The sequence below is a fragment of the Callorhinus ursinus genome, unplaced genomic scaffold, assembly GCF_003265705.2.
Source record: "Callorhinus ursinus isolate GAN/ISIS: 27379988/994484 unplaced genomic scaffold, GSC_fseal_2.0 scaffold9, whole genome shotgun sequence".
NCBI lineage: Eukaryota > Metazoa > Chordata > Mammalia > Carnivora > Otariidae > Callorhinus > Callorhinus ursinus.
In genome coordinates, this window is record NW_027397071.1 from 37,304,283 (window position 1) to 37,316,034 (window position 11,752).

An 11,752-nucleotide genomic window follows, 5' to 3' on the forward strand; every position below is an offset into this window, starting at 1 on the left:
TCTCCAACATTTGTTGTTTCTTTCCCTGTCCATTTTTACCATTCTAACTGGTGTAAGGTGAAGATACACAGGTATATTTTAATTTAAAAAAAATTATTCAGGTATTGCATGTCTTGTAATTATGTTAAATGGTTTGTCATATTTCCTTAGGTTGCCAGCCGAGTGCAGAAATATTTCATAAAACTAACTAAAGCTGGCATTCCAGTCCCAGGCAGAACACCAAACTTATATATATACTCCAAAAAGGTAAAAAGAAAATAGAAAAGTAAACTTTAGACCTTAGATTAAACATATCAGAGTCAGAATTGCTATGTAAAAGTGTATACATTTATCAAAACAAAGTTGTTTTATATTTAAAATCTGACTTACTCTAATCATTTTGTTATACTGGGCATGGACACAGGATAGGATTCCATTGTTGCTACTCCATGAAATTGAATGATCTTTATGTTCTTTATTTTCTTAGGGATAGGTTAGTTTATATGAATGGGTGCTTGAAAGATGTAGATTGAATGTATATCAGAAAGGCCTTTGTGATGTTAAAAATTTTAGGGTGTTTGACTCTTCAACAAACATAATCAGTTTCTGTTTTTCGATATGCTACATAAATCCAAAAATAGGAATATTTATTAAAATACATTATTTAATCCTCACTATAATTCTAGAAGTGTAGGTAGTGTTATCACTTTCACTTTACTACTAATAATATTAATAGCTAGCTTTTATTCTTATTATTGAATGCTTTATGTCAGGTACTGCTCTAGATCCTTTTTTTTTTTTCTTTTTAAGAAGGGGGAGAGGGCGCCTGGGTGGCTCAGTTGGTTGAGCAGCTGCCTTCAGCTCGGGTCATAATCCTGGAGTCCCGGGATCGAGTCCCGCATCGGGCTTCCTGCTCAGCAGGGAGTCTGCTTCTCCCTCTGACCCTCTTCCCTCTCGTGCTTTCTATCTCTCATTCTCTCTCTCTCTCTCAAATAAATAAATAAAGTCTTAAAAAAAAAGGGCGGGGGGAGAAGGGAAGAAGGGAGGTTGGGGTATAGGGGGAGGGAGAGAGGGAGGATCCCAAGCAGGTTCCATGCCCAGCATGGAGCCTGATGGGGTTGGGGTCGATCCCATGATCCTGAGATCGTGACCTGAGCTGAAAGGAAGAGTCGGACACTTAACTGACTAAGCCACCCAGGCACCCCTGCAGCATTTTTGTAGATGAGAAAACTAGACCTTGGGGGACCTGGCTGGCTCAGTAGATAGAGTATGTGACTTGATTGCAGGGTTGTGAGTTCGAGCCCTTTGTTAGGTGTAGAGATTACTGAAAAATACAGCCTTAAACAAAAATACCCCAGCAAAGTGGCCTTAAGGTAAATGGAGTCAGTTGTCCAGTCATATAGCTATTAAGTCTGAGAACCACTGACCTCTGATTCTGATCCCAGGCCTTTTCCACTATTCTCTGCTGCTTTTTACAGTGAAAAAGCTATTATCGTTTTCCTACATAGACCACTGCATCAAATTATAGCCAATTTTTTCCTTTAATTGCAAAAACTAAAGCACACAATTGGCCTCTTTCCTGTCTTTAGTAAATCATCCTGATATTTCCTCTCCACCAACACTGCCACCTTTCACATAAGAAACTAAGAGCATATCTAATGCTGTTACCCATCCTTATTGAAGCTTCCTTACTGTTTTAAGTGGTTTTACATTAGGAATATTGTCTCTACAGCTCCATGTTTTACAAGTTTTGTTTTTCAGCTTTTTACCTAGCTTTGGAACCTTGTTTTACTTTGTCAGTTGATTTAAATATCTTGAATCCCCCCCCCAAATATAGCATTACTTATATCAAATATGTAGAGTTCATCCTATAACTTTGGAATGTTGGAACCTTAATATTTAATTTAAGAGCTCTAATTTTCATGGTTAATTTCCAAGTTAACTTTAGATGTGTTGGGCACCTTATATTTTCACAGCTAAGACTAGTAATGATAACAAAGGAATACTAAAGAAACCTAAATGTGTTCCCTCCTTTGGGTGCACTGAATTTTAAGTTAGTATTTCGACTATAGTGGTCTAGCCCACCCGCTGACACAGTGATTCTTTGTCATGGTTAGAGTTTGAATCTTGAAACATGAACTGATGATTCTGCCTGTAGCTGTGGCTGTACTGTCTATGAAGAGAGGCAGTCTACAGGTTTTTGAGAGTGAGGGCTTTGGTCCCACACAGGCTTAGTTTGTAATCTTGGTTCTACCACTATCTAACTGCAGCACCCTGAACCAGAAACTTAACCTCCATCTTTAAATTAGAGGTGATAGTAACTATTTCATAGGAATGTTGTGAGGATTAAATGACATTGACATACAGTAAACAGTCAGTCAGTGTTAGGTAATATTTTTAGACATTCATCATGTTGTGGAAGGTCTTTTTACTTGATTGTTTCTATCTGGCTTAGGCTACTTCATCCTCCCTGATCTTCTATAAGATGACTGTAAGAGGAGTGCTCAGCATTTGAATATCAAGAGTGTGATCAATGCTAGGGATCCAAATACAAGCTAGATAGCATGTGATCCATTGTACTGTTGTTGGGATACTCCCCCTACATTTTTTTTTAATCTAGTTGTGCTTTAAAATTCCAGGTAATATAGGAAAAACAACCACATAAGACTATGCTGAGGGGTAGAGCTGAAATCCTTTCAATAGATAGACTTGGAGGGAAGTAATAGTTTTATTTGAGTATCTTTGATTCTTTGAATGATTATCCAGTGTCTCAATTAAAAATTTGTTTTCTCACTTAGTCTTCAACAAGCAGACGACAGCACCCCCTTAATAAGCATCTCTTTAAACCTTCCACTTTCATGACTTCCCATGAACCACCAGTATATATGGATGAAGATGATGACCGATCCTGTTTTCATAGCCACATGAACACTGCTATTGAAGAAGCATCAGTAAGTTACCTATTTATATAAAAACACATTTATCTATGTGTTATACAGATCAGGGTACAGAATGAGAGCATCAGAATTTTAAAATTATTCCTACTCTTCAGAGAATGTTGGTTTCTTTTAATTACCAGTCAAATTTATGGGCTTTATAAAAAACAATATATTGTTAAAAACAAAAACAATACATTGTTAAATTGTTATATATTAATAGTATATATCATTATATCATTATATACTTATATATAACATGCAAATGAGAGGAAACTTAAAAACATGCAAAAATAGAATAATAAAATGAATTATATATATAATAAAAGAAATTTTTTAAACATATGCAAATATAGAGTAGTATAATGAACCCACATGCACCTGTCATCCAACTTCAATAGTTAACAACTTGTTGCAATTTTTTATTTTAATCTGTACTTCTTACCCACCTCATATTCATCCTGAGTTATTTTGGAGCAAGTCTCAGACATAACAGAGTTATTATTATCATGTTTATGAAAAGGTAATTCTTTATACAATCAAACATATGCTCAGTTCACGTTTCCCCAATCATAAATTGCAATAGATTTCCTCCTTTCCTCCTTCCCTTCCCATCCTCCTTTTCTCCTCTTACAACTTTTTTGTTGAAAAATTGGGTCATTAGAATTTAGCACTGTGTGTATTTTGTTTGCTTCTCCTTGGTGTCAGTTATTCTGTCTTCTGTTGCCTGAATTTTCTGTAAATTGATAGTAGGTCTAGATAATTGGTATCACTTAGAAGTTCCGTTTTTCTGCTCCCTGAATTTTCTGTAAATTGAAAGTAGGTCTAGATAACTGACCAGATTCAGATTTGTTTTTTGCTTTTTTTTTTAAGATTTATTTGAGAGAGCGAGCAAGCATGCATGGGGTGTAGGAGCAGAGTGGGACAGAGAGATTTTTAAGCAGACCCCGTGCTGACTGTGGAGCCTGATGTGGGGCTCGATCTCACGACCCTGAGATCACAACCTGAGCTGAAACCAAGAGTCAGACTCTTTTTTTTTTTTTAAGATTTTATTTATTTGAGAGAGAAAGAGAGTACAAGCCAGGGGAAGGGCAGAGGAAGAGGGAGAAGCGGACTCCCCTCTGAACAGGGAGCCGGTGGCAGGGTTCTATCCCAGGACCCTGAGGTCATGACCTGAACCAAAGGCAGATGCTTAACTGACTGAGCCACCCAGGTGCCCCAAGAGTCAGACTCTTTTAATAGATCACACCACCCAGATTTGTTTGTTAGGGTGAGCAGGACTACTTCATGTGCACTTTCATCAATCTGTCTTTTTTTTTTTTTTTTTTTTGACATAGTAGCTGTTGATCATTGCCTGGGTTCATTAATTCATTCGATGTTACAAAATAGTGCTATTCCTTCATTTCTTCATTATTTTTTTGATAGAGTATTCTGTGAAGTAACCCCCTCTTCATCAACTATTTGATTACCTGAAGGTACATATGGAAAAGGCAGTATAAGTGCTTGATTGTTCCCCTTATTTTCTTATTTTTAAAATGGTTGAGGGGCACCTGGGTGATGCAGTTGGTTAAGCATCCGACTCTTGATCTTAAGCTCAGGTCTTAATCCCAGGGTTGTGAGTTCAAGTCCCATGTTGGGCTCCACGCTGGGTGTGGAGCCTACTTTAAAAAAAAAAAAAGTACTTTATTTAGATTTGGAGTTTAAGTGAAAGAACTCTAAAGAAGTGCTAGTCAAGTTGGCATTAAAGGATGAACAAAATTTAGCCAGGTGAGGGGTAGATTAATACATGTAGTAGATTGAATTTGATTTAACTTTTGTTTGGTTGATTTAATTTATTTATTTTTAAATGAGCACCAGTTTAAATCATTCTGATTATTCAAATGTATATTCATGAAGCCACTAGTGGTAAAATTTACAGATTTCAGTTTCTCTTCAGAAAAGCAATATCTAGGGGCGCCTGGGTGGCTCAGTTGGTTAAGCGGCTGCCTTCGGCCCAGGTCATGATCCCAGGGTTTTTAAATAAAGATTTAAAAAAAAAAAGAAAAGCAATATCTAGAGAGAGGATATGATTACATGTATATACTTCCATACAGTTTTAAAATCTGTATACCATTTTAGCCTCATTTGAAATTAGTCATAGTATTTCCCCTTTAAGTAAACTTGAAAACTGATTATAACAAGGAACTCTGTTTATGGGTATTTAAAAAAAATTTTGTGATAAATACATATAACCTTAAATTTACCATCTTAACTGGTTTTTAGGTGTATAGATCAGTAGTGTTAAGTACATTCACATTTTTTTTTAAGATTTTATTTATTTATTTGACAGAGAGATAGCACAAGTAGGCAGAGTGGCAGGCAGAGGGAGAGGGAGAAGCAGCCTCTCTGCTGAGCAGGGAGCCAGACATGGGGCTTGATCCCAGGACCCCAGGATCATGACCTGAGCCGAAGGCGGCCACTTAACCTACTGAGTCACCCAGGTGCCTCTACATTCACATTTTTGTGCAACCAGTCCCCAGAACTCTTTAATTCCTGGAAAACTGAAACTCTGAACCATTTAACAGCATCTCCCCATTGCCTCCTGCTTCCAGCCCCTGGCAGCTACCATTCTACTTTGTTTCTGTGAATTTGGCTACTCTGGGTACCTCATATAAGTGGAATCATGCAGGTTTTGCCCTTTCTTGACTGGCTTATATCTCTTAACATAATGTATTCAAGATTCATCCATCTTGTAACATGTATAACTATTTCCTTCCTTTTTAAAGCTGAATAACATTTCGTGGTATATATATACTACATTTTGTTTATTGGCTCATCTTTCAGTGGATGCGGTTTGCTTTCACCTTTTGGCTATTGTGAATAATCCTACCATGAATGTAGGTGTACAAATACCTGTTCGAGTCCCTGCATTCAGTTCTTTTGGGTATATACCCAGAAGTGAAATTGCTGGATCCATATGTTAATTCTACGTTCAATTTTTGAGGAACCGCCATACTGTTTTCTGCAGTGGCCACAACAATTTACTTACTCACCAATAGTGCACAAGGGTTTCAGTTTCTCTACATCCTTGTCAACACTTGTTACTTTGTTTTTTTTTTCTTTTGATAGTAGCCATCCTGCTGGTTGTGAGGTGATTTAACTTTTCTTAGTCTTGTTGACCAAATTTAATAGTATCCTTAGACCTAAAATGCAAATTAAAAAATTTGGCAGCATTTTTACTCTGTAGTAGCTTAAAATATATCTGAATTTAATAAATTTCATTATAAAATTTCTTACCCCATTATTTAGTTAGGCCACATTGTATTTATTAGTGTTACATATTTATTACATTACTTATTTTCTCATTCTCTGTGCTGACGTAGGAAGGCAGTAGCTATAATTTAACATCTTTAATTGACAAGAACTTGAAATGGGTGAAAGATAGTGTGAGATGAGGTAGGTGAAATGTGAGATTGTAAAGAACCTTTTGTTAGCTGAAGACTTTGGACTTGTCTCTGTAGACAGGAAGCCATTGGGAGATTTTAAGCCATTGTGGGGCTTGAGGAAGGACTGGATACTTTAGAGGGGCAATTTGAAAGATTTTATCATTTTTTTTTTAAGATTTTATTTATTTATTTGACAGAGAACAAGCAGGGGGAGTGGCAGGGAGAGGGAGAAGCAGGCCCCCGATGGAGCAGGGAACCCAATGTGGGGCTCGATCCCAGGACCTCAGGTCTCGTGGACCTGAGCCGAAGGCAGATGGCTAATGACTGTGCCACCCAGGCGTCCCTGTGTCAGTATTTCTTATACTTAGTTCATTTTAATTATCAAACATTTTTATTTTCTGTTTTATTCTTTATTAGGATGAAGAAAGTATTCCTATCATGTATAGGAATTTACCTGAATATAAGGAACTATTACAATTTAAAAAGTTAAAGAAGCAGAAACTCCAGCAGATGCAAGCTGAAAGTGGATTTGTACAACATGTGGGCTTCAAGGTAAATTTTACTGTTTATTCAGTTTTTGAAAGGGTGATAAGAGATATTTAAGGTAGTTTCTGGAGCTTTAACTTCCAGACTTCCCAGCACACAGATAAAAGTAAGTTTAGTTCTAGTCCTGTTCATTTAACTATAGTGTGCTACACGTACTGATGTTAATAGGTTTATGACTCAGTGGAATGAAGACAAACATAGACATCTGTATTTTGAGGTAAAATATGAGATGTTTTTGTCTAGCTATTTCTCTTTCTTACTCCCACCTTTACTGAGATATAACTGACAAAAATTTTATATATTTAAGGTATACACAATTTTAAGGTACAAAAATATCACCTCACATAGATACCTTTTTTGTATGTGTGTGGTGACAACACTTGTGATGGACTCTCTTAGCCAATTCCAAGTCTACAGTACTGTATTATTAATCCCATGCTGTACGTTAGATCTCCAGAACTTACTTAGAATTGAAAATTTGTATCATTTGACTAACATCTCCCCATTTCTTCCACCTCCCAGCCCCTGGCAACCACCATTCTACTCTCTGCTTCTATGAGTTTCGAGGTTTTTGTTTTCATATATAAGTGAGATCGTGTAGCACCTGTTCCTTTCTCTGTGGTTTATTTTACTTAGCATAATGTCCTCTACTCTCTCATCCATGTTGTCACAAATGGCAGGATTTCTGTTTTATGGCTGAATAATATTCCATTGTGTATGTGTGACATTTTCTTTATCCTTTCTTCCATCAGAGCTATTTCTCTTTTTGTTGTTGTTGTTCATAGATGAGAAATTTCTTTTCCCCTTCCAGGCTAGTAGAAGTACATCCATTCATTCCAGCAAATTTTGAAATACCCATTATGTTCCAGGCACTTTGCTTAAGTGCTAGGGATTCAGTAGTAAACAAGATGGACTCAGTTTCTGTCCTTACTCTGTTTTCATCTCATAAGGAATTTAGTTACGTTAGTAAAATAGTTGACTATGCCTAGAGAACATACTGAAGAGTAGTGAGGCTATTGAGGTGCCTTGGAAATTGCTGAGGAGTTTAAACTTTCCTTAAAGGTTGGGGAATCACTGAAGGAGTTTAAGCAGAGAGTAATATGAAATTTGCACTATAGAAATATCATTCCTGTTACTTATACTGTTAGTATTGACAATCTTTGGGAAGGCAGGGGGGTTAGAGTGGATAATTTCTGAGCACTATATTGTTAAATTCTATAAACTAATGTATTCATGTATGTTACTTAAAAAAGAATTAAAAAAATATGTAATTAAAAAAAATTAAGTGATGGAGAAGATCATTCTGGACATAGTATGGAGAATGGATAAGAAGAAATCAAGGCTGGAGGCAGGGAGACTGGTTAGAGACTCTTGGTAATTCAGACAAAAAATGAGAATGTCCCAGACTTGATTGGTGGCTGTGGAAATCGAGAGAGATTGACAAGTTTAAGAACACTTTGGGCTTTAGAATTGACTGTATTTGGTGAGATTGGAGGAAGCATTTCTAAAATGAGACCAGGAACTATAGAGTTGCTGGTAGTGGTTACATAAACATACTGATATGTGCTGTGACTGATATACAGAAACTTAAAATTATTATACCTCTGAACCTCTAGTATGCCCATTAGCCAGACTGTATTAAATGATTTTTCTTCCTGGTCTTTCCATAACCCTGCTTCTCCATTAGAAATTTTCCCAGTTGTTATCTCTGGCCTTTCCAGAGGAAATGCTCCACTTCTCAAAATTTTGCTGTAAGACCCATCTGTGGCTTGTTTACTAATCTGTCAGCCACTCTAGTTGGCCTGATGATCCAAGAAACTAGAAATGAGATTTATTTCCAAAATCGCCCAGGAGAGACTGAGGGCTACCACACTGGGAAGGATGCCATCACACTGGGAAGAAGCTAGATCTGCCTTTTCTTTATGATGGGCATTGGTTATTAGGATCCTTCAGGCTTTGGAGAGTAATTCAGTAAGATAAAAGTGTAGAGAGGATTTGTGTTTACCTGGGTTCACTTAGTGATAACTTGTTCAATAGTTCTGTAATTTATTTGTATAGTTTTAACTGGTATCGAGTCAGTGGTTTTCATTCACAGTCTGAGGTCCGTTTAAGGTAAACAGTTATTAATAAAATGTCCAGATTTGCAGGTGATTACTTAAAGTTTTAAAAAATGAATTAAAGAGTACACTTCTCATGATGAGCACTGAATAATGTACAGAATTGTTGCATCACTATATTGTATATCTGAAACTAATAAAACACTGTAACTATACTGGAATTAAAATAAAAAATTCCAAAAAGTAAATGAAAGCATATTCAAGGTTATCCCTAGTTTATTATAACGTACCTCTCACCCACCTGTACTTCCATCTTGAATGGATGGAATTTCGGCTAATTTGCTAGAAATTGTATCTGACTTAACGATTTTCATGTTACACTGCTGTCTAGTGCATGGGGAGAGGAGAGGATGTTTTTGTGCACATTGTGTTTCCCATCAGGAAAAAAAGGTTTCGGAACAATGTGTGTAGCTTTTTAAAAATTTTTTATTTATTTTATTTTATTTTTTTAAAGATTTTATTTATTTATTTGACAGAGAGAGACACAGCGAGAGAGGGAACACAAGCAGGGGGAGTGGACGAGGGAGAAGCCGGCTTCCCGCAGAGGAGGGAGCCCGATGCAGGGCTCGATCCCAGGACCCTGGGATCATGACCTGAGCCAAAGGCAGATGCTTAACAACTGAGCCACCCAGGTGCCCCCACTGTGTGTAGCTTAATATTTTTTCTCTCTGAAACTTTTACAGTGTGATAACTGTGGCGTAGAACCTATCCAGGGTGTTCGGTGGCACTGCCAGGATTGTCCTCCAGAAATGTCATTGGATTTCTGTGATTCTTGTTCAGACTGGTAAGTGTTTTCTTCATTGTAGGTCTCACATTTTGACAAGTAAAGAGCTTCACAGCCACTAGTGAATTTGATTTCCAAACTACTTAGAGAATGACCACAATTAGTGAATTAAACTTGTTGTTCTGGGCAATTAAATTTTAATTATACCACATCTCAAGTAACTTTCCATTAGAGATTTTGATAGATTAATGGATTTGAATAGGTAGAGCTGTGAGGAAGTTTTGTAATGTCTAGACAAAAATGCATCCAGTGCCATGTAATGATATGTATATGTGTGTTTTTTTTTTCTTTGCAGCCTACATGAAACAGATATTCACAAGGAAGATCACCAGTTAGAACCTGTTTATAGGTCAGAGACGTTCTTAGACAGAGACTACTGTGTGTCACAGGGCACCAGTTATAATTACCTTGACCCAAACTACTTTCCAGCAAACAGATGACATGGAAGAGAATATCATATACTAGTCCTCTTCAACACATAGCAATGGTATCATTGTGAATTATGTGCACAGTTTGGAAAGATTCTCTGCTTTCCCTGAAATGACACTCACAGCATGACAGCTTCCTGAGTGTTCTCGTCAAGTCCAGCTCTGCACCGTTGTGGCTCTAGATCACTGTTCAGCAGCTGAACATTCCTGGTGAGCAAAGGGTTTCCCTGGTGAATTTCTCACCACCACCCTAAAGCCTTTTAGGTGGTGATCTTAAATGGGTGAGATGGAAACGAGAGCACACATTAAAGAGAGAGTAAATTCCAAAGGTTTCAAAGAACTCGGTCATAAATAGGATAATGAGAAGACAAAGTATTTATCTTAAAACAGTTTAGTAGCTTTCAGTTTTGTGAAAATAGTTTTCGGCACAGAAGCTGACTTCTTAGACAAAGTTTTAACCAATGATGGTTTTGCTTCTAGGATATACACTTAAAAAGAACTCACTGTCCCAGTGGTGGCCACTGATGATGGCCTTTAGTAAATCGGAGCTGCTTAACCATATTGATGTCTAATTTCTTTTAACCACAATGAACTGTCCTTCTTACCAACAGCGAAGCACTACAGGAGGCCGCTGTGGCATTGCTTCCTTGACCAGCTCATGGTGTGTGAATGTTATACAATTGTCACTCAGATATATTTTTTAAATGTAATGTTATATAAGATGATCATGTGATGTGTACAAACTATGGTGAAAAGTGCCAGTGGTAGTAACTGTGTAAAGTCTCTAATTCACAACATTAATTCCTTTAAAATACACAGCCTTCTGCCTCTGTATTTGGAGTTGTCAGTGCAACTCATCAAAGAAAACTGCCTAATATAAAAATCATATATATGGTAATAATTTCCCTCTTTTGTAGTCTGCACAAGATCCATAAAAGATTGTATTTTTATTACTATTTAAACAAGTGATTAAATTTAGTCTGCGCAGTGAGCAAGAGTTCACATGCATTCTTTTATACTGCTGGATTTTGTTGTGCATCATTTAAAACATTTTGTATGTTTCTTCTTATCTGTGTATACAGTATGTTCTTGAATAATGTTCATTTGTCAGGAGAACTGTGAGAAATAAACTATGTGGATACTGTCTGTTTATATTATAGAATGCTTGTTGTGAGTTCCTTTTGGTTAGATTTTGGAGTTTTTTTACTAGTGTTAAAACAAAAAAATTCTTTTCAAGGGGTTACTTTACCTTTTTGTCTTTTAAAAAAAGAGTAAGGACTATAATATTATGGAAATGGGTTGAATGTGAGAAGCTCTGGAAAGATGGTTATGTTTTCAACTCAGTGTGTGCTGAGACACTAAATTAAACTGGGTTACAAAAAGAACACACACCATGGTTAAAGAAGGCGGCTATTATTAATGTCCAGATGTGAAAACTATACTTAGGCTGAAAATTTTATTCTTTTGGAGGAAAGTAAGCCCCCCCTCACGTGTTTAAACAGATGGTTTTTGAAGATCACTGTATGCACTGACAATT

The 11,752-nt window shown here is 36.8% G+C and overlaps 1 protein-coding gene across 8 annotated transcripts in view; it reads left to right on the forward strand.

Annotated features, from left to right (window-relative positions):
* Window positions 1-11,367, forward strand: part of ZZZ3 (zinc finger ZZ-type containing 3) — a 101,499-nt gene extending 90,132 nt beyond the window's left edge. For all 8 annotated transcript variants that reach the window (XM_025871969.2, XM_025871968.2, XM_025871973.2 and 5 more), the window contains 5 exons: window positions 151-246; window positions 2,778-2,930; window positions 6,758-6,892; window positions 9,687-9,787; window positions 10,083-11,367. In XM_025871969.2, the coding sequence (XP_025727754.1) occupies window positions 151-246; window positions 2,778-2,930; window positions 6,758-6,892; window positions 9,687-9,787; window positions 10,083-10,227 (630 nt within the window). In that variant the 3' untranslated portion in view covers window positions 10,228-11,367. The remainder of the gene's footprint in view (window positions 1-150; window positions 247-2,777; window positions 2,931-6,757; window positions 6,893-9,686; window positions 9,788-10,082) is intronic.
* Window positions 11,368-11,752: the final 385 nt, after the last annotated feature.